Below are 24,520 nucleotides of genomic sequence, written 5' to 3'. Positions count from 1 at the left end.
GAAATGTAACAGGGACATGATCAGAATCAAAATCAGCATGAGTAATTAATTGGCTACAAAGATGAGTCGGTTAAGACCAAGGCAATCGTAGATGGATTTCTAGAAGAGGAAAAACATGTAGGACTATCAGGGTATTGAATTGAGAAATAACCTGAAGAGCACTCATCAAATAAAATTCGGCCGTTGAAATTACTTTGAGACGATTGGCCATTATTTATTAGCAGCTACCAGCATTCAACACAGATTTGTAGGTATACTGATTCACAAAATCTTCTATGGTGTAGCTCTTGTACCCACCGACCGTGAAAAGAGTGGAAGAACAACGTGCCTACAGTATCCTTGAAGGGACCACACGCCGGTTTAACAGCGTAAAGATTGAGAGAGGCCTGTTCAGTAAGCACGACTACGTGGAATTTTCAGAAAGTTGGCCGATGGCGGAACGACGCTTCAGATTCCTGGAAAAGCGTTTAGCTCGAGACTCGCAGCTTTACGATAGCGTTCGTCAGCAAATAGCTGACTTTAAAGCCAAGGGCTACATACACGAAGCGACAGTGGAGGATATTGAGGGGTTCGTCCTGCGTCGCACATGATTCTTACCAATTGGAGCCGTCGTGAATGAGAAGCCTAAGAAAGTTCGAGTAATCTGGGACGCAGCGTCGAAAGTTGACAGCGTATCATTGAACTCCATGTTGCTCAAGGACCCGGATCTTCTGACTCCTTTACTATCCGTGATGTTTCCGTACCGTAAGCGTCAAGTCGCAGGTTCCGCAGACATCAAAGAGATCCGGCCGGAAGATCGCAGTGCCTTACTGTTTCCCTACAGGGATTCTTCTGAACTGCCAATAAGCATTATGGTTACCCGTGTGGCGATATCTGGAGTGGCCTGTTCCCCTGCACACTTGCAATTCATCAAGAACCTAAATGCATCAGAACAAGAAGCAGAGTCTTCCAGAGGTGCAGCGGCGGTAAAGAAAAGGCACTACGTGGACTACTACTATATTGCAAAACAAATTATATGCCTTAGTAGAACATCTCCATTCAAGTTCAATATCGAAAGGTTTAACAAAACAAAATAGCGACTTACGTAAGACATGACATGTTTCAAAAACTTTCTAGCAATCATTGTAGGACAAACTGTGTATTTTTAAATTTGGATTTATGTTTTCGGTGTTACTTGGGCTGCACCTAAGGCTACAACACGTGCACAGTAACTCTACTGAGGAAGTAGCGACCCTGAAGCAGAACCTGAATCGAAGCACTGGACATTACAAGCAAATAGAAGCATTCAGCAGTCTTGTGAAACAATCGCCATTCGCCGTTGAATACGGAGCGTTGCGGGTAGGCAGCAGAGCAGCAGAAGCGAAGATACTCTCTTACGACGCAAAGTTTCCGATTATCCTTCCAAGAAACCATCGGATCACCAAACTACATTTGGACTTCTACCATCGGAAGTACGGTCATGCCAACGATGAAACAGTAGTCAACGAAGTGCGTCAGAAGTTCACGCTTGCGAGTGGAAATTCGTCTACCCGAGGAGGAAAGAATAACTCGCCAATAACTTATGCATATCATATTTTGGTATCATACCATATTTTTTTTTTTTTTTTTTTTTTTTTTTTTTTTTTTTTTTTTTTTTTTTTTTTTGAATTAATCGTTCCTGCATTTTATCATTTTGTTTTATTGTTTCAACCTGATTCAGCTCACTTTCGCGAATAGATTTCTACCCTAATCGACTTCCTTATCATTTAAAAATGCGTTTAAAATCAGTTGGTTTAAAGGTAGTGATGGAAATTAACTTATAAGCAAAATATGGGACCGCTTATTCGTAGACCCATCCTTCGCTGGCTGGGGTCCACGCAACGAGTTCCTTCTCGGTGAACCAGAGGGCGATTTCCTTGTTGGCCGACTCGATGGCATCCGAACCGTGGATGATGTTGCGGCCCACCTGGACGCACAGATCACCACGGATGGTTCCGGGTGCGGAATCGGCTGGATTGGTGGCACCCAGAATCTGCCGGCCGGTCTTGACGACACCCAGACCTTCCCAAACCATGGGAACTACCGGGCCGGAACCCATGTAGCTGACCAGACCGGGGAAGAAGGGACGGGCCGACAGGTCGGCGTAGTGCTTCTCCAGCAGTTCCTTCTCGGCCCACATGAACTTCATGGCGACCAGCTTAAAGCCCTTCTGTTCGAAGCGCTTGATGATCTTGCCGACGAGTCCACGCTGGACACCGTCCGGCTTGACCATGATGAATGTACGTTCCTTGTTGGCGGCCATGGCGGATGAAAACAATGAGAAAAATGCAAGAACCGATCCGATCATACGAAATGCACAGCACTGACTCGGTAATTAAGTATTGCTCAGTTATCAATACCTCATTTTGGTATTATAATGGTATTTGAAAAAAATGTTTAACACAATTAAAAATACTTCATTTTGGTATTCGATAGCTATTGAGGACTGCTGGAGGTATTGAACTACTATTGGAAAATTTCTCTTTGATATGAAAAACCATCAAGTATTATTGAGGTATTACAATACCTGATCTAGTTATCAGTTTGGTGTTCGTAGAATATGCTTGAGATATTATTTGAGGTATTTTACCTCTTATGCAGGGCTCATTCATACCTCATTGAGGTTGTAAATATTGGAAATTATCTGGTATGGAATACCTCGATTTGGTATTCAGTAGTTATTTTCTTCTGCTCGGGTAGCCAGGAAACGCTGCATGTGGTGCTGCGTCTACAAATCTACGCCCGTTGCTCCCCCCTGAGAAAGGTCCGCTGCATGCGGTGAGATTGCAACTCTTCTGACCGTATCTGGTGACGGTTGAACGCAAAACGATGGGTTTGCCTTCTAACCTGTCTTACGGTCAAGGCTATTCATCTTGAGGTAGTTTCCAGACTGTCCACGGATGCGTGCAAGAAGGCGATCAGACGGGGTTGGTGGTCTAATGGCTACCGCTTCTGTTCAATAAGCAGAAGGTCAATCCCAGGCCCGTCCCTTTCCTCGTACTTTATAGTTGTATATCTCTCACTTGCTTCTATCCTTCATTCTTAATCTATCACACTCAAACTATTCGTTCATCACAAATGCTAGAACCAGAGACGGACGAGAAACCGTTTCCTTAACGCTTTCATTCTTCCACGCGGATGCCTTTCCTTACGCCTGATACATAGGCAGTCTGCTAACCACAAAAGCAAACCTCTATGCCATGCCTTTCCCCCAATCCATACACTTCCGCATTAAATGGCGTAGATGCAGTCGGACTCCACGGTCTACAGTAGGCCAATATAAGTGCAGCATCATTTCCTTCCCCTTCCCCACATTGGTCTGCATTCTGACGTGGCAGGCGCCATTATGGCCCAAAAATAGAAGATCACCATCACTTATACACTGATGGTGTCTGTTAGGCCCAAACAGTCATTCGGTTGGTCCTTGTGTAAGTACAGCTGATCTGGCGATACTGGAGTAGCATCCACGGGCGGCCAATCAAGCTCAATGTTGCGTGTAAGAAGGCTATCAGAAGGTTCTTAGCACGAAGGGCCTCAAAAATTATATTCTGACAACGGCACAAACTTCACAGGAGTGAGTCGAGAGCTTCAAGACGAGGTCAGCAGGATGTCTACGGAACTGGGGAGCACTTTTACGAATACCCGAATGCTATGGCGGGTCAATCCCCCTGCTGCACCGCATATGGGTGGCTGTTGGGAGACAATGGTACTGACAGTGAAGACAGCTCTAGGGTGCGTTCCGGTAGTACGGAAGCTGAACGACGAATCGTTCGCTACGGTGTTAGCTGATGCAGAAAGTAGAGTTACATATTTCTCAGGAGCACATAAATGTACTGACGAGCCTCCAACCAAACCGTCTCTCAGCTCATCGGAATCCTTGTGTGCTGTGCTAGCCGAAGACAAGTTCTAAAAGCGCGCGCTAGGTGATGTGCTCTCAGGGAGACTCGTCTCATGCGCTGTTGGCCACTACGGCTCGTCATCGTTATCCAAGTTTTGAAAAAACTGCTTAGTAACGAAGAGCCTCTACAACTATTTTTGCTTCATTATGCAGGTGTCTAGATAGTCTACATGACGTGGTTAAAGACTCGCGATCCAAGAGTTACAATTTCGATCCTCGTTGAAAACTTTTGTAATCACTTCTCATTTAACGTACAGGGAAGACAGCGTTAGTAAAAAAGCGGACGGCGCTATTCGGTTTAGTGCTTGAAGGGGTATAACATCCACACAATGTCCAAAATGATCGGCTGTGGGCGCCGACGTTCGCCAGCATAAACATCTTGGTTCCAAAGTGCCACGTCGGTGATGGCTTGGGGGTCGTATACAGGCGTTAGGAACTCCACCTGCTGTTTATTGAGAAAACTTGAAAATCAACGCAGCGTATTATAAGAGCGAGGTTCTGGAAAAGATCGTGGCTCCGGCACTTCGGGACCTCTACGGGAATGATCATTACGTCCTTTCAACAGGACGGTGCAGAGGCTGACACGGCATCCAAGCGTGGAGCCGAGAGAATTTGATTGATGTGGCCTCCCAGATCCCTAGACGTTATCCCCAGGACTTTTATGTATGGTCGTACATGCTGGCCCAGCAGATCGAGCATTAAGTGAGCACTATGGGCCAATTTAAGCTCGTTTCCAAGATGTGGAACGAGATGCCAATAGACCAGGTACGTGCCGCGTGCGATTCTCTTGAGAAATGTTTCAAGCTCGTCATAAAGCACAAAGGGATGATCTCAGCTAGTATGCCCTAAAGGTTCTCAATACACAATGCTTTTATAGAAAAAGACTTGGAAAATAATATCTTGTATTTTCATTTTTTTAACACATTTTTCAAGTGTAACTTATTGAACGCCACATGAGAGGGATAATTCAAATATTACGAAACGCAAAACATGTCAATTTTAGATCCCCTCCCTTCACCACGCAACAGCTTCCGCACGGAAAATTTAAAATTTGTGTATGGACCGTAACACTACGGAATACCCTCTCCCTCCCCCTACTGCGTTACGTAATATTTGAACGATGCCAGTTGCATGGATGTGGTTTATGAGAAGGATCTGCGTGATCTGTTGGGATTTGAATTCGAAATTTGTAACCAGGCTTTCCAAATGTCCAAATATCGAACTGACAGTCACTGTGTGTTTTCACTGCCTCTTGCTGCTGTACGTTTCGCATCAACATGGAACATAATGGCAACCAGACACACATGTATAAATGTTGGCTGTATTGGAACTGCCGTTGCCTAACGAACTCAGCTGACAGCTTTCGTGATCATGCCGTAGCAACCCGAGCTGGCTGTTTCCCATTGCAGCCACCGTAGGGCTGTAACAGTCTTCTGCTACTCGAACCGGTTGTTGCGAGAATGCTGTCGTGGGCTGTCATGAAACTTGAAATTCACGCTAAACCTTTTACATATAAGATCACCTGTGTACAAAAGTGTGGATATGAACGTAATACGAGCAGTATGGTTTGAAAAACATTGATAATATGATTATTTTCATATGATTCACTATGTTCGTCTTGTGAGTACATAGTCTAGTGAATACAAAGCAAACGTTTTGCAGATTCAAAAAAATAAGTGTGAAAATGTTTAAGCGTGACATATTTCATGACGCGAAATACAGAACACGAGAGGCCCCGACTGCATATTCATTTTGCCAGTGCGACGCTGGGGTGTAGGAGACACGTTATGAATGAACAACCGAGCTTGTCATCGGCAAACGATCGCCCTACAGGAAGTGTGAACGAACTGTCGTGTGCTGTACAAGACGACATCGTTGCATGTCGCATGAACACCTCATGGTAGGCTGTCATGGATAATTCATTCACAAGGCTGTCGTGGGAAGCAGTTGATGACAGCCGTCGAAATACTGTCATGAGGCGGTGCATTTGAGAAGCCTGCTTGTAACCTTCTGAGTTATTACGTCATCGAGTGGCTCGGTAGCTTATTTGATAAACCACTCGTGTAGCATACAAGATTCGTGGGTTCGAATCCCACCTGAAAAGATCCTCGACTGACAGGGAATCTATCCCAGATACCTTCAGCTTGGCTTTGTTTTGGAGCCGCGGACTCTAACCACTCGGCTAAGGAAAGTCCCACGCGTTATGAGTTAATTAATTTCTATACAAAATTTACTTAACTTATTTTTAAGTGGTAAGTAATACTTAAAGCGGATTTATTTAAGGTCTTCAAATCGTATTTTGCACAAACAAATTTAAGCACTTTTACATATAAATATTTTTCAGTTCGAATCCTTTTAGTGCATCGTACCCATACTTTCACAATACTGCTTCCGGCTATTCTTCATCGTTGGCCTCTGAATTATTAATAAACCGGTGCAAAATACTGTACCACGCCACTCGACAATTACTTGGGATGTGCACTGGAAACTGGGCCATTCGGCTCAATATTTGACTCGTTGCAACGCGTATGAAACGAAGGGTAGCAAATGGCTGTCATCGGGTTTCATCGATCCTCCGATCGATTTATGGAGGCATCACCGCCGCCACCATCACCAATGTATATAAAGATAGAATATTATCGCGAAACATTTTGAAGGGAAACTCATCGAAACCGGCAGCCGACAGTCATTCCAAAATTGATGAGCGAAGCCATAAAACCTAATTCGACACAAAATTTGCATGAGATCACGAGAGGAGCGAGGACCTTTTATCGAGTAAGCCCGAATAGCCGTGTAGATAAATAGGACGTGCCAGAACGAGCGATGCGGTTTGGTAGTAAAATTACACGATAATTTATTCAATTTCGCTAATTTATCGGCTGCCGAGTTAATTTTGGATTCAGCTTGACAAAGCGGACAGACTGCGGAAATTTATGCAGCTTCCAATACGGCCTGATTGACGGCGATAGTGCTCGCAGGGCTGGGTGCGAATGAGTGACCTTAGTATAGGAATCATTAAGTCTGGAAAAATAGACCATTAAGAAACCAAGAAAACAAAATCAATCCAAACAGGAATAAGGATCTAAGTGTTTTCATTAGATCCGCTCAGAAATTTTTAGAAAGATATTTAAAAAAAATAATTCCTTAAAGTATTACTCGTGAAATTTCTTTTTTTTTTTTATTTCATCAAAAACATTCTCAGATATTTGCCCAAAGTTTTCTTGAGATATAATTTCAAAGAGTTCTTCAAGAGGTAATGTAGTGATCATTCAAAGAAATTTCTTAGGAGTTTCTCCGATAATTTCGTTTAAGATACCTCATCGAAGACATTTAAGACATCTTCAAGATTTTAACATTATTATTTTCAAGTTCTTTCATTGACATTATCGTTCAGGAATACCTCTAAGGATGGAAGCATCTTTAGAAATGTCTCCAGAGATTCCTTTAGAAAGTACTCCAGAATATTTCGAGAAATTTTCAAAGAAAGTTCTCGAAAATATGTTCCAGGGATATTTCAGGAATCAAAGAAATTGTTGAAAAAAATCGTGAAAAACCCTAAGGCATTACTTAAAAAATCTATAATAAATTCCGAAGAAACTTCTGTGGGAATTCCTAATTAATATCTACGAGGATCTATAAAAGATCTTCTGGATTCCTTAGAAAGTCATGGTGGAATGGACTACCGGCTTTGCTTATTTTCACAGTTGATCAGTAAATGTTAAACATGTTATTTCTTTTTTGAAAAAAAAAAGCAGCTAAAAGGAGACCTACTACCAACCCTGTAGCTCGTCTCATCAGAATGTGTGTGTGCGCACTGTAATTAGAGAACTCGTGGCGTAAAAACTATTTTGGGGCACAGCCGAACGAACAATAGTGTTAACGCTTTCATCATGGCCGATGAATGGCGGAAATTAAACAGTAATTTAAGCCGATTCAAAAAGTCCAACTAACGACGCCAGTTCATTATTTAGTAGTAATTAGTTGGTGTCCTGATGCGTGGATTTTTATGATTGTGTTCCTATTTGCCTAGAGGGTTATTAAAGTTTCCGAGAGCTCATTAGATTGGGTTAAATCACTTTGTTGCTTATAGGTTTATTCCAACAGGCTACCGCAATCTCGAGTGTATATTAGGGAAAACTCATTTTACTGATACTTCACTGTTGCATGATACGTAACTGGGCAAACTCTAGTCTAAATGAGCAAAAAACTTTCCGTATCGCAATTTATTTTCAATTTTTATTTTGCGGATGATGAATTGTGTTTTTGTTCTGAATGTTTTAACTATAATCCTTCTGATTCAGATTGAGACGAGACAAAAACTAGTTTTTAAAGTTAATAGTAATTAAACTTCTCTTCTAGTTTGCATTTTGAAAGCAAAATCAGTTTAATTTATTTAGTATTTACAATTTAAACTGTAAATTAATCAATAATTTCACGCTACTATGCTCAGTTTATATCCACATCTCTCCATGCTTAGGGTTCATTCAAATATTACGTAACGCAAAATTTTCCAATTTTAGACCCCCTCCCTTCCCCACGTAACAGCTTTTGTATGGAAAATTTCAATTTTTTGTAAGCACCGTAACCCTATGTAAAAACCCCTCCCTGTTGCGCTACGTAATATTTAAACGATCCCTTAGTTCTGCTCAACGCTCCCCAATTTATGGTGCACTTGGTTCGCCCACATGAGCATACTAGCGTTCTACGCCTTCTTATACCAACCTGGTCCGAAGCGACCACTATTTTACAGGGTTGCTGTCCGGCATATTCTTCTAGCCACTTTCTGAATAATGGGCTCGCCGTAGAGTTGGGCGAACTCGTAGTCATCCTTTTCGCCACATTCCAATCTCCTGTACGCCGGCAGAGACGATCCTAAGCACCCGATATTCGTAAACCCTAAGAGCTTGCACGTTCTTCTCTTCTCTTCACGTTTTATGCCCTTAGAGAGCTACGGGTCCTACGAGTGTTTTGTACATGGTGCATTTGGTACTGGGACGAATCTTTTTCGGACACAAGATCTGCTGGAGCCCTTACTGCCGTGAATCACAAGTCAATCCCATCTGCATTTTCATCAAAATTGAGTTGAGTTCAATTTTCAACATATCTTCCAATGCTCTTTCAGCTGCACTAATGAGATAATATAATTCGTTCGGAAAAAATTGGAAAAAACAGCAAGTTAAATTGTCCCATAATGAAAAGTAACCGCATATCAATCCCACTACAGATTTCCGCACCGTGTAACACAAAATGAACCGTATTTCGACCATCTTTATATTTTTCTCGGAGAGATATCGTAGTGAAAATCAATTTTCATATACAGTCGAAGCTTGTTATAACGACATCGCAAGGGACCGTCGTAATAGAGAAATGTCACTATAGAGAATAGTTTTAACATCAAACAATTTTTCAAGGGACCGAAAAATGTCGCTATAGAGAGCTTTTGTCGCTATAAAAGTTGTCGTAATAACGATCTTCGACTGTAGATTTGAACATGTTCCAATCCTCTGGGATTTTTAAATATTCGTACCGTGCTGCATCAATACCCGGACGCCTAAGCAAGGGCTATTCTTTAAACTTTAATTGTAATATGTTTCCCATAGATTTAAATAAAACCCCCTTATGCTACCAACAGTATTGAACCATATAATTGTAATAACAATGAATTTGATGGTGAAAAGTATGATTTTATCATAAAAATTGTTGAAATAAAAAGGCATGTCTTGTCCTTAAATCCGGACACATGAAGCAAGTTGTGTTTTTAAATCCGGACACTATGGAATCAAAATCCATACAGTTATATAATTATTTAAAATATTCGTAAAAATGATTGAGGCATGTCTTTATTGGAAGGATAATTAAATTTATAAGATTTTAAAACTTACATGCGATGTATACTGCAAGACAGAATGAAAAATATGCTCATAAACGCATAGTTTACCTCAACTGCAGCCCAGACATATCCAACCAACTACTCGTTGTTCAAACTGAAGCAATAATGTGTAGCTTTTCTTGCATTTAAGGCATTCTGAACACTTTAAACATTTCTTTTGATAATATCATCAAGTTTCTCCAGTATTACAATCCAAATATTCACTTACATAAAATAATAATGAGGCTTTAGTATGATGTCCGGATTTAGAGACACTTGCACGGTTTTCCGGGCAGCCTTTGATGCAAATGGGGATGACAAAAATTGATGTCCAACGCAATTTTGGAATCCAAGATGGAGACCTCTGTTTTGGGAAAATCATGCAATATGGGTATTTTCGGAACGGGCACGACAAGCGGTTGACGAAAATCGATGTCTGACGCCATTTTAAAATCCAATTCACTAAAACCTAAATTACCAAAGTCTGTTTTTACGCAAATTTAATTGACGTCACTTTTTAACGACGTATATTCAAGAACATCAGTACAGATCAGTACATTGATCCATTTGCTTATATCCCTTTCGGGACGAACCAGCACAATTGTGCTGTTCGGCACCCATCACTTTGAATGATTCTTTTAGCCAATAAATCATTGTTTTTCTAAACTTTTTTGATTTCGATTATTGAATTATCATTGCTACTTGTAATTAAGCACAACAGAATTTGTTTACATCGTGTTTAGAAAACACCAGCTCAGGGTAAACAAAATGTAAACAAACACCGTAAGAATTCAGTTGTTATCCAGTAGCAGTGAGAGTCGGACGTATTTTGCATTACGTTCTACACGATCGTCTAATTGTTTCGCTGCTCATGGCAGTGATCGGGCTTCGTGAGAACACTTTCAAAGTGGATTTTACGAACTTTAAATCTCGACCTTCGTTTGAGAAAGTTCATTTCTTTCTGCATGATGTTGTCGGTCTACCCCGTGATCAAATTAAAAGACTGCAAATGCACCATGCACAGAATTGTGCCTTTGTTAAGTGCTCTAACCAGCAAATCGCCGAAGAAATAGTGAAGCGTCACAACAACCAGCACCATATAGAAGTCAATGGTGTTGACTACAAAGTGCGTCTAGCGTTAGACGACTCATGTATTGAGGTCAAAGTCCACGACCTCTCGGAGAATGTTACGAATAACGATATCGCCGCACATTTGAAGCAGTATGGAGATTTGCATGAAGTGCAGGAGCTTGTTTGGGGATCTACTTTCTCCTACAAAGGCATCCCAACCGGGGTGCGAACAGTGAAAATGACGCTTCATCGTCACATCAAATCGTTTATCACCGTGCTTGGTGAAAACACACTAATTTCGTATAAAAATCAACCTAAGAGCTGCCGCTATTGTCTTCAACCTCTTCATCCAGGCAAATCCTGCTCGGAGAATAAGAAAGACACCAAAACAACTACTGGAACAACTGAACGTGAGCCACCACCAGCGGAACGATGTGATGAGCCGTCGTCGTCAAAAACGAATCAGCAACAAAATCATCCTCAAAAGTTGAAACGGACTGTTCGCCAATTGAGCCCGTGTGAAGCTTCCCAACTGCCGCCAAAGAAAACAGAAAGAAGAGACGCTACCACAGAAGCAACCAAATGGAACAATGTAAATGAAGAAACAGCAAACAGTGATTCTGAATCGGAAGGCACTGTGGATATGGATACGGATTCCGGACCAGATCCAGACCCAAAAGATGTCGAAGGATGGATAATTAAATTTGATAAGCGAAGTAAACGACAACAGAAACGGTACGATGAAATAATGAAAGATTGTAAAACTTCTAATGTCAAATAGTTTTTAATAAATATACAGACCTGAATGATCCTTGTTGGATTAAAAGGTCTATAATGAAAAAAAAAAAAAAACCGTAAGAATTGAAAAAGTTTTATCTGTCGCAACTTTTTAACTATGCGTTTTTTCTAGGTATGCACAGATACGAATTGAGAGTGAAAAAGTCATTCTTTGAAATGATGAAGACCAAATGAGAATTGATTCACACAGCAAATATTTCTGGAGGGGCAAAGTGGGACCAGCACAATTGTGCTGGTGCCGGCACTTACCAGGTCAATGTTCGTTGTAGACTACCAATTTTCATTTTCAGTATTTTGATCGAATTAAATGGCTGAATCTGGTTCTAATGTCCACAATAGTGCATAATATTGTATTAAAACATGAATGAGTGATTTCATACGAATCATAAGGATGATGTACCGTTCGAAAACTATGTAACAGAAACTCATAGCTTTGGTTTGGTGTTCTACAACCGGCATACAGGTTCAATATCTGCCATAATATTTATGAAATTTGACAACTGAAGCTGAAAACCATTACTTACTATTCGCTTCCGAACCACAGAGTCCTATAAATGGCATACTATTGATGTATGCAGCCCATGCTGGTCTTCTTCTTGGCATTACATCCTCACTGGGACAGAGCCTGCTTCTCAGCTTAGTGTTCAATAAGCACTTCCATAGTTATTACCTGAGAGCTTGCATTGCCAAAGTTGCCATTTTCACATTCGTATATTATGTGGCAAGTACGATGAAACTCTATGCCCAGGGAAGTCAAAGAAATTTCCATTACGAAAAGATCCTGGACTGACCGGGAATTGAACCCAGACACCATGGCTTTGCTTTTTAGTCGTAGACTCTAACCACTCGGCTAAGGAAGGTCCCTGCTGGTATTACTTGCAAATATGTTGTTTATGATGTATGAAATGCGTTTAAAATACTCTACTTAACTATTAAACAATGTATGAAGTTATGGAGTCTAGATTATCCGCTCATATAGAAAATATAATTTCATTCCTTTTACGTTTAATAATATATTGTCCAAAACTTGAATTTTGAGACTTAGATAACCTGATATATCTTCTATATAAATAAAAATGGAATGGTGTTTGTATGTCACGAAATGGCTCACGAACGGGGCAACGGATTTTCATGAATCTTTCACAGTTGAATTTGTGAAGGGTTCCGACGTGTTCGTGTGAAGGAAAAACTTAAGAATGTCTTCGGAGTAGTCGGGAAAACGGGAGAAAACTAATCTGTAATGTTGTATGGGGGATGGACATGACGGTTTACAACAGCCTACTTGATGGCAAGACGAAGTTTGCCAAGACCACTAGTTAAAAATAAAAATCTGAACTTTATTGCCGTGTGTATAGTGTTGCAAAGTAACTAGCAGTATCGATCAAAGAAGTTTACACACTTAATTCAGAATGCCGAATCTCGGCTAATTATAATCGAGATCCGCACAGCCGAGTAGTCGGCAAACAAATTACCTGGGATCTCAGCAAATAAAAGCCGAGTATCAGTAAATCGTGCTTCGTTGCTAATCAACCGGACAATTTGTTAGCTGAGTCTCGGTTAAAATCGAGAAACCGAGATTCGCACAGCCGAGCTCATGAAAAAAATCTAAGTGTGTAGGTTCAATTCCCGCTGCAGTATTTTTTTCGTCAGATACGTATTACGATTGTGCCATTTGGCGTTGCATGCTAGTCTGTTGATTCGTGTGATGCTCCCTTTCAAGGCCATAATCGTGCATAATGCTTTCCAGGAAACTTTCCACGGTAGGATTGACAGCTAAAAATGTACATGCAACCGAAACGAAAGGGAAAACAAAACTTACGAGTATGGTCGAGCATTACATTTTCCTTAGTCATCTAACGGTCACACCGATTGCGAGACTTCAAAAGCTCATGGCAAACCAAAAAGTCTACTGTTTGCAGCTGTCTTCTGTATTGTCTTATTAGAATCATTGTCAGTGTCTTTATTTTCAAATCAGGTAGTTTCCAAATATTTGAATACATTAAAAAAAATGATTGTTCTATGTAATTTTTAAATTAGCTGGAATATATGTATGTAACAATTTCAAAAATCAAATTCATTCTTTAATATAGTTATTGACCTGATTTTGTCAATCCTTTTTAAATGGGTTTTTGAATTCCCTGTTATATGTAAGCTATCCGTCAAAGTTCTTTCAATCCTACACACTACTAAAAACTAATACAGTACTGACCCGATTTTGACAGCCCCCGATTTTGTCTGCCCCGATTTTGTCAGCTTTTTGACCCGATTTTGTCAGCCTATCTTGAATATATCCAAAAATTGTCTTCGTTATGTAGTACCTGTTAACATTAATACTGATGATGATGTTCGATGTCATGCACGCATGGGCGTAGCCAGAGGGGGCAATGGCAATCCTCCTTCCCTCTGTACAAAAGAACAATTTTACTACGAGAATCTGAATTCTTCAAAGATTATCTCCAGCACTCGTATTTATACAGTAGTTACGTCATGGTAGATAATAAAACTTAAAAAGTCTACCAAACATCATACTTTTTGAAAACATCTTGCCAGAAATTGATCGAAGGTTTTATCAACAGTCCGCAATGGAGACATGCACACCTGAGTAGTCGACAAACGAATTACATACATTCTCGAGTATCAGTAAATCGTGCTTCGTTACTTGGCAACCTGGTAATTATTTCTTAAAAATGAAAAACCAAAAAACACAGCCGAGTTCACGAAAAAGAAATTTGGTATGTAGGTTCATTCATGAATTCCTCTAAAAATTTCTATGAAGGTTAAGATGCATCGAAGCCAAAACTCGAATTTTCAAGAGCACAAATCTAGAGAACCAGTCAACCGTTTGTACTGGAAATTTAACTCATTGGCCACATTTTGTACATTCTTTCAGGTTTTTTTTAAAGTAATATCTCGAAGATTTCCTTTAAAATTTGCTCCTAATGTTTTATTGGTTTTCTGCCTTGAATAACTCTATTAGCTCTTGGAAGTATCCCTTCAAAACTACATTTTGATGAAATTCGCTCACAGTATTCTTAATGTAGTTTGGCCTAGGACTCATCAATAGTTTCGAAAACTCCTCCTAAAACTGTCTTAGAGAATCCTTCAGGAATTCCTCTTATTTCACTTCTATTTTTTTGCAAAATTGTTAAGATTATGAAGGATCCTTACTGGAATCATCTCACGAGATTTTTCAATAATTCGACCAGGAATTTCTCGAAGATCTTTTTCAAGCATTTAACCATCCCATAGGTATAGAAATAATTATAGATATTAATTCATGACTTTATCGAATATCATTTATGAATACCGTTTTGTCTCAAATTCCGAACAGACTCATATTCCGAACACTCTGTTTTTGTATGGCGATTCGGTTGAAATGTTTCGCTGAAATATGTCATCAAATAACAAAGAAATGGCAGTCATTTGCAATTCAATTTTAACGTCTTACAATCTATTTTATACCTCGGGAGTTGTGATGATTCTCTAGTTCGAGACCAGTAAAACTAGTTTAGATAAATTTATTTGCGAAATTACTCATTTGAATACGCTTTATTCGTGCTGTTCGGAATTTGAATCAAGGTGTTCGGAATATGAGACAGATTGAACACAGTGTTCGGCATTTGAATCAAAATGTTGTTCCACGCTTTCACGTATCAACAATACAAAATAAGTTAAAATTAACAATTTTATCGCCACACCCAACAGCTAACAGTTAGGCTTTGCGGAGAAATTGAAATTTTCACAAATATCAGCTTATTTATGCCTATCAGATGCATTCGAAGTCACTGTTGGCCTTAAGTGTTCGGAATATGAGTCAAAACGGTACCTCTAAGAACACCAAAAAATCGCAAACTAAAAAAAGTTTCTTAAAATATTATTTTTTAATTTTTATACTGGAAACAATTTTTTACAACAATTCCAGGTCAAACTCTTGATGAAATTCCTGCGAAACTTTAAAAACAATTATATAAAAATGAATGATGAATTTAAAAATGTTTTAAAATTTACATAGAAATCTCCAGTTGAAATATTCGATGAACTATACTTAAAGGAATTGCAAGAAGAGCTTCGAGGCAATTACTGATGCCATTTTAAAAGAAATTCTGAAAAAAAAAACTAAAGAAATTTTCGTTTGATTTTCCTTAGGAATTCCGGTGTCCTAAGAAAAATTCTTAGATAATTCAACGGTTGGGTAGATTCAGATTGATACCGGTTGTCTTACAGGCCAGAGCAACATTGCCGATCAAAGGGATCCTTTGGCGCGAAATTTGAGAATGAAATTGTGAGGGCCGCTTTTCTCCCCCTGATAAACAAAAAAAAAAACCTGACTACGCCCATGTCCCTCGCCCCCTTTAAAAGCTATGTATGTAGCAAAAACTAACACGTTAAAATTTGAAAAACAGAAACAAAATATATGTCCCGATTTTGTCAGGTTCCCCATTTTGTCAGCCTAAAATTCATCGAGGGGCTGACCAAATCGGGTCTCTACTGTATTACAATGACTTAAATTCAATTTTAAGCAAATAGACTCGATGTAAAAAATAAAATAAAGTAAATTTGATATTGGGAGCCAGATAGCCATAACAGTAAACGCGCTAAATCATGCTGAGGGTCGTAGGTTAGAGTCCAGCCGGTCGAGCATCTTTTTGTAAAGGGAATTTTCTCGACTTTCCTGAGCGTAGAGTATGATCGTACCTGTCACACGATATACACATGCAACATTGGTCGATTAACAAAGAGAGCTGTTAGTTAATATCTGTGGAAGCACTTGAGAAGTTGAGAAGCAGGCTACTTTAGCGTCAGAAAGAAGAAGAAGAAATTTCATGGTAATTATTTGCACTTAAAAATGCGCCATTCTTGTTAATTAACGTCCAAGCTGTCGGGCACATATGACGTCAATTTACATGAATGTTTAGGGAAGCTGCTTACACAGACTGAATATTTTGACGTTTCCATTTTAGCTCTAGGAATAAAATGAATGATTCCAGTTATTTAAAATAAATTAGTTCCATGTTACCAACCTTAACAAAAACATCGTTCAAGCATCATTTGAAGGAGGGCTATGTGATTTCAAAAGTGATAGTGTATATCTAGGTGTATATGTAAGGTAAAGTGAGTGAAAGAGGTTGGAGGGAGTCTCTAAAAAAATAATTTAATTTCGAGTCTAGTACACGACTCTGACAACGGCCTTATAGTGGAGGTCGAATTATGCGTAACTGTCAAAGGATACAAACTGTAGTGGAATAAAATGATATAGTTCTCAATTAGGTTTTCATTTATATATAGGTATTCCACTAAACAATTCGAAGGTTTATTATTATTTTCAATTTTAATTTTTATTGCATAATTATTTTTGAGGAAAAATCCCACATAATTTAGGAGGATATAAACAAACATAGCAAAATCAAGACGTTTTGATTGAGACAATTAGTTTTCAAGTTATTCACGCATGTATGTTTACCCATTTTTATATGACGTAGACTAGTTCTTGAATAATCTCGATAAACGTCATCGTCACGTGATGCTTTGAATCTAAGAGAGAATATGAATTTTCTTTTATCTCTCGTACATTGTTTCCGTTCCATTTATAAAAAAAAAATTTATAAATTAGAGTATATTATTTTTTTAAATTTCAATGTACATTAAAAAAACATAATTATTTCTGAATTTTTGGGTCACCCTATCTCACGAAAGAGCACCCTAATGACGAAATAAAAAAATACGGGTCCAAAATTTTTTAAAAAGGCATGATTTGAACAATTTTCTAAAAAAATAAAAAAATATTTTTTTTTTCGAACATCGACCGCCTTGGGGACGGACCAGCACAATTGTGCTGGTCTGAATTTGACCCTAAAAAGTTCATGGAGTGATAAAATAGCCAAAATTAAGAATGTTTTGTTCTACGAGATGATGAGTATATAAGGTAAATTTTGAAATAATCACTCAAATATGGTCCGTCCCGAAAGGGATATGAAGAGATGCTATGAATAAGTATCATCAATATACAACTACTTTTTCTAAAAGACACCGACACGTTAATGCTTCCAGTGGACGATTATGTCCTTTGATGGAAGCATAACGCTAGACAACGGGCTAGCATGCAACGCCCAGTGGCACAGTCGGAAAACGTGCCTAACGAAAAGTTTTCCGGCCTGAAGTGGAAATTGAACCCACATTCCTTTGAACGATGCGGCTAAATGCATGGTGACACTAATCGCACGGCCACGAAAACCACACTTACGTTTATAGATACTCAGGCCTATATTTTGTGGTGTGCTTTGAAGTCCAAAAACATAGACACAACTCAATACAATACTTCGTTCGTCAATGTGGTTAGTAAGGGACCTTTACAATATTGAAGAACTATCTATTGGTTACGTTTGTAGATCCTAATGCCTATATTCAATAGAGATCTTGGAGGACCAAGAACATCCACACAAATTAATACAATACACCATTTACTCACAGGAATGATTAGTGGCCTTTGGAGCATTTGAAAACTAACTTCTAATCACTTATTACGATCGTAGATCCCAAGGCCTACATTTAATTACATATTTAATGGAGTCCTTTGACGACCAAAACCATCCGTACAATATAATATATCCGATGACCTAAAATAATATATTCCGATGACTTAAATGATAATATTCCGATGACTGAAATGAATGGTTGAGAGACTGCGCCATTATAAAAAACAAACTATCGAAGACCATTGATCACGCTTGTAGATTCAATGAAGTCTTTGGAGGACCTAGGATATCGGCACAAATTATAACAATACTCATTTTATTGCTATTAATAGATACGGGTATGTACCATATCAAAAAAGCATTAAATTATTATCAATAGGCTATGCTAGTAGATCCTAAGGCCTATATTCGATATTAGGACATCCGCACAAATTATTACAATATACCGTTTACTCACATTAATGGTAAGGGGCCTGTGGAGTATTTGCAAACTAACCTCTAATCACTTATTACGATCGTAGATCCCAAGGCCTAATGGAGTCCTTGGAGGACCTAGGACATAGGCACAAATTATAAAAAACTCATTTCACTACTATGAATAGATAAGGGCCTGTGCCATATAAAAAAAACAAAATCAAAGGATCGCTAAATATGCCTGTACATTGTAGGTAAATATTCTAGGAAGTTTTTAGATGAACCTGTTGTATTCACTTAGTTACGAACACTCGGATCTGACAATACAAACGATTCTTCAAAATATAACAATCTTCTAGGGTCCATGTGAGACATTCTTCTACATAGAAATGATAAATTGATCTCCGTTAATTCATGTAGAATCATATGCCCAAACGCCAAAAAGTTCTTGGAAGACTTTAACTTGCACACATTCTATCCTGATTAAGAACCCAATGTATCAAAAATATTTTAATAATGCTAAAAGAGCATATTTTTTCTAAGTAATATGAATTAATTTCATACAAGTAGACTCTAAAAGGCTAAACCTCGTTTTACAAACTGAACTCCCTCGTTTTACGCACTGATTTAATTTATGCACCAATTCAATTTACGCACCCCCGATCTAGTTCGTAAATGAAAGTTACAGTGTATTTTAGGTAGTTTTCTCGCCCAAATTAGCACTTCCTTGTACAGTCGGGTCTCCTATTAGACACATGGTTGGGGCCCGACCAAAGTCTAAAATCAAAAAGAAAGCATGTCGAAATCATATCTTGTTTTCAGCATCAATTTGAAGTCACAATTTGATACCAATTTATCATTGAAATATTCGATATCCTATTTTGTTTTCGTTCTGCTATCATTTCAAATTTTTGTTAATGTTTTCATTTTCTATAATTTTAAATTTAAACGTGCATTTATAAACACTATGAGAATATAAAAATAATACATTTATTTTGTCGCAGACTTGTTTCAATATCACTCAAAAATATGTATATCTCAATGAGTTCTCAATTTGCTCTCCATGATAGCAGAAACAGTTTTCAATCTGCTGTAACTGATAGCAAAATTAATTATCAATTTGATGTCATGGGAAGATTTTTCTGCTCTCAGTTTTGATATTTTAACCGTTAAAACGACCAAAATGACAACAAAGTGAGTTATCAAAATTCGCGACATCACAACATCATAATTAGTTTTCAATATGATCTCAAGCTTTGCTCGGGGGGCGTTATAGGAGACCCAGGGCTTACAGGATTCAATCAATTTGGGGGTGTTGTTGAATATCTCGAATGCGTTAAGAGATAGTAAAGTACTGTCTTCGGTGGAGTTTCAGCCAGGGCTGGTCTTCTTCTTCTTATTCATTCTGGCGTTACGTCCCCACTGGGACAGAGCCTGCTTCTCAGCTTAGTGTTCTTATGAGCACTTCCACAGTTATTAACTGAGAGCTTACTGTGCCAATGACCATTTTTGCATGCGTATATCGTGTGGCAGGTACGAAGATACTCTATGCCCTGGGAAGTCGAGAAAATTTCCAACCCGAAAAGATCCTCGACCGCTGGTTGGTATAAAATCTGAAATTCACTCTACAGTAGCCAAGCAAAGCCAATCACAGTCAGCGAAGCCAGTGAAACTCACGCCCATCGCTGCTGTAGGCAAAAAGCTTTGAAAATTGCAAAACACCCGTTGCTAAGGTCAACCCAAAATTACTGTAGAAAAATGTTCTAGGGTAAGTGTTCCCTTAGTTGTGGGTGTTCCTATAGTTGCGGTAGTGCTGTTTTCACTGATTTTATTACATTAGTCACAGAACCGACACTGCCAATCGACGTCGTGGCTTGTTGATACACGGAATAGTTGAAAAGAGCGTTCAAATTACTTTAAAACTGATGAAATATCGCTAAAATGACTAAAACTGTTCTTGCTTGTACCAATAGTTGCGGTAAAGTGTTCCTATAGTGGAGGATCCCATAAGAAAACCACGGATACCGCAACTATAGGAACATAAATTTAAAATATACCGCAACTAAAGGAACTGTGTACACATAGTGGAGGTATTATTTTTCACTGACATGCCGTGGATTACTGCGATGAAATCATTTTTCTCATTGAGTCAATGGCCGTTACTTCCTGTTACAACATTAACATGTACATTAATTGCGCTTCTTGAATTTAGGCGGTTAAATGAACTTCAATGATGCTTAGTACCTCCACTATTGGTACATCTACCCTATTTCCCGCATTTAATGCCTTCAATGTTAGTGTTTTAGAAAATTCATGCACCCAACATAGGCTACTTGATGAGATTCACGTTTTTGAACTTCTGTACTGGGAAGAGCCACGTGATTTTCGCGAAATTCAGGCCTACTACTATTACCATTCCCAGCACTGGTTTCAGCACTCAGTACGATCATGCTGACATGCAGTTGTCATTCTGATACGGAATTACGCCACCAGGCAGCACTAGTGAACATGGAATTTTTGTTTTGCGGATAGTTAAGAAGCCTGATCACTTAGGAAGATGGCGTCTTCGGCAAAGTTGTTCAGTAGCACAAGGGCAACGACGCTCAACTACCAGCAGCCAAGCACCTCGTGGCGACGAAAAATCTTTGCCGTTTCTCTCGGTCTGTGTTTTCGTTGAACACTTTCAGCTTGAATAGAAAGGCAGACAACTAATCGGTTTTTTTTCTTTCTTTATTAACGAGATTTTTAGCCCTAGTTCATCTCGGGACCAACGGCTTTACTTCCCTTCCGAAGGTAGTCGTCACTGAATTTTTTTTGGGATTTGATTTGATTTGATTTGATCCCAGGTCCTCGGCGTGAGAGGCGTGTGTTCTAACCACTACACCAGGTCCGTCCCCCAACTAATCGGTGCCAATTGAATGGCCGACCAAGATAGGAACTAGCAAATAAATATCAGCGCGCTTTCAGAGTTGAACAAAAAACCTTCAGATTATCGGTAGCACGTGCCTACCAGCGGGGCTAACACCACTGCACAATGGTCGGAAAAAAGTGAAGTTTGGCCAAAACTATTTTTATCGCCTTAATCGATGGAATATATAATCTGAATATGTTATTTGGCGTTTTTGTTGTTTCAGAAGGGGTTATTCACAAATTACGTAACATTGAAAAAAAGATTTTTTTAAATAAAAATTGTTATCAAACTGGGCTGAAAGCACAAATTTTGTTTATATTTGATTGAGTTTGATCAAAATATGTATGAATAGTGGTTAAATAAATTTTAAATAAACTTTGTATGAAAAATATCATCAAAATATATGTAAAATATTGAATTATTCAAATAGCTCTAACTTGCAAATCAGCAAATTTCTGCAAAAATTTTAAAGGTTTTTTGTAAGATCTAAGGATGCTTTTTGATGTGCAATAATCGAAATGGCGGCGACATGACGCGACAAGAGTTGTTTTTCATATTCAAATTTACCAAAATTACTAAAGTGTAATATTGAATAGTATTAAAACTTAAACCATATATTTTTTCCATCCTCATGCTCGATAAAAGTGTTGAACCATAAGCTTTCAGATAGTGGGTAACTTTGGGGAAATGTTGCATTCCTAAATTATAAATTTTGTGCTTTATTTTATTGTTACATTTTTCAATTTTTTGACTTCAGCTGGTTTGCCGTCATAAAAATCATAGAAATTTAAATTTTAGTTCAATTTCAGTTAAGGATCATAATAATATAACACATGAGGTATATTTTAAAACTAAAAAAAATCATAAAAATCTCAAAAAAGTTTTTGGTAGCTTTGGCCGCCCCTTTATATGGAGCCCGACCATTGTGCACTGCCAGTGTATCTTATAGAAGTGCGCGGAGTCCTTAAAAAAATCTTGGAAATTCATTGGAAAACTATTGACAGGATGAAAGGAATTGAGAAATTGTCACTTTTTCACTCAAAATTATCGGAGCAATCTTCTCGAGTATATCAGCAGTATATTTGTTGTAATTACACTTGTCAGATTTCTTCAAAAAATCTTGACGTATATCTCATAAAGTTTTTGAAGAACTGCTGACAAAATTTTAAAACAATTTTTCCAAAGCTAGTTAGTTAGCTTCTGAGGAACTCATTAGCAAGTTTCTTCAAATACTCAAAACAGCTTGCAGAGTTGATTCTTGGTAGATACCTATCGTTGAAGAATTTCTTGAGGAGAACCTTGCGGATAATGTAGAATCCTTAGAGATTTTTGAAATAGCTGTCAAATCTTATGAAAATATTTAGGGAAGATTCTCATGAAAGAATCCACTGTATTTCTGGAAATATCGCTTACAATTCGCTTGATTTACACTGTGAACTCCTGGCAAGATTCATATTGAACTAACTGAATTCAGAAGACCTTGCATTACCCGTGGTAGATTGCAGGGTTTTTTGTGTGTATGTGTGTGTGTGTGTGTGTGTGTGTGTGTGTGTGTGTGTGTGTGTGTGTGTGTGTGTGTGTGTGTGTGTGTGTGTGTGTGTGTGTGTGTGTGTGTGTGTGTGTGTGTGTGTGTGTGTGTGTGTGTGTGTGTGTGTGTGAATATCTTTTGATTTATGATTGATTTATCATTTTGGAGAATATTCATTTTCAGAGGTCCACGGGATATTTGTAGAGCTACAGAAGGGGGTCAGGGTTTCCAAAAGGTTGGGAATCAGCAAGTCAAGTAGATTGAGGGATTTGAACTCCAAAAACAATTTGGAGCAGCTATAGTATCTTGATTTTTTTTTGGCTTTAAATGAGATGAATGATCTTCTAATTTTTCAATTGGGCTTCTTTGACATAATTTTGTAGAAGGGAAGTTGTTTACCCTTATCTTATTTATGTTTCCTATTATTCATATTCCTGTACAGCTTGGATATCCTGGGCAGGGCTGGTAGCAGGTCTCTTTATAGAGACTTGGTCTTGGTCAGAACAACTGACCACGATAGGCGGCACTCTTTGCTTCCTCACTTGAATCAAAGAGCCTGGGCTAGAAGCTGCTTCGATTTGGTGTTCGGAAAGTTTGTCTAAAGTATCGAACTGATTGCTTATTTCGATACAATTATCAACATTATTCATTTCACCCTTGGGAGAGAGTTCGCATTCCGAAGAAACGTCCTTTCTTCCATTCTTACCACGTTTAGTGACAGTTTAAATCTCACTTTTTTGGAAGGAAGTTGTGAATTTAGAGATTCACCCTTCCTTTTATTTGTAGTTGTAACCATGTTTAGTGAAAAAAAAACGAAAGAAGACGTGACTTCCTAAGAGGTTTTATTCCCAAGACGGTGTCCAGGAAGGATTACCACCGCTAGCTTTCGCCAACGGGTCCGACGAAAAATCGAAGGCACGGGTCCAAACAAGGATCGTAAAGGGATCAATAGTAGAAAAAATAGTACCGAAAAGTAGCGTCTTTAATTTAGCACTGAAAGTACTGTTTTATTGCTTTAGGTAGTTTTAAAAAAAATCCAAGAGCAGTTTATCGATTTTTAATTCACGTTTTGACCAAACGGAATTCGGTCAAACGACCCTCTCGTCTAAATGGCATTCGGCCTAATGGCCGGACCATGCTTATATGTTCTTCTTCAGAATTTGTTCCAGGCAATCCTTGAGCATTACGGGTTTCGGGTCATTTGGCTGAATGTCATTTGGCCGAACGCCATTTATCCGAAAGGGTCGTTAGGCCCAATGCCGTTTGGCCGAAATAATAATAAAATAAAACAATAAACTTAAGGCACCAATTCCGTAACTACATTATGTTCATCCTCATATTTCATAACGCCAAATTAAGCCATTTTCGACTCCCACAAATTTTGTATGAACTATAACACCATGAGTGGATTCACCCGTTCCCTTCAACGTAATGAAATTTGTGAATGAGCCAATTAGATAGGACAGCTAATTCTCAAAGAAGAACAATTTATCATTGATATACAAATTACTATGTCTTCAGTATACGTTTTATAAGAAAT

At 38.6% G+C, this 24,520-nt stretch overlaps 2 protein-coding genes across 25 annotated transcripts in view; one reads left to right on the top strand and one right to left on the bottom strand.

The window, feature by feature from the left end:
- The window catches only part of LOC5575494 (glucose transporter type 1), an 816,694-nt gene that overhangs the window by 491,188 nt on the left and 300,986 nt on the right, over positions 1-24,520 (top strand). The window lies entirely within an intron of this gene.
- Positions 1,647-2,344, bottom strand: LOC110676297 (nucleoside diphosphate kinase-like). Its single transcript, XM_021843644.1, has one exon. It carries the CDS (start codon positions 2,324-2,326, stop codon positions 1,820-1,822), a length of 507 nt encoding a protein of 168 aa, XP_021699336.1. The 5' UTR covers positions 2,327-2,344; the 3' UTR covers positions 1,647-1,819.

Source organism: Aedes aegypti, chromosome 2 (genome assembly GCF_002204515.2).
Source record: "Aedes aegypti strain LVP_AGWG chromosome 2, AaegL5.0 Primary Assembly, whole genome shotgun sequence".
NCBI lineage: Eukaryota > Metazoa > Arthropoda > Insecta > Diptera > Culicidae > Aedes > Aedes aegypti.
This window is presented reverse-complemented; position numbering and strand designations above follow the sequence as displayed.

What these genes read in the sequence shown, in the direction of transcription:
- LOC110676297 (XM_021843644.1), bottom strand. Translation starts at nt 2,326, where the DNA reads ATGATCGGATCGGTTCTTGCATTTTTCTCATTGTTTTCATCCGCCATG.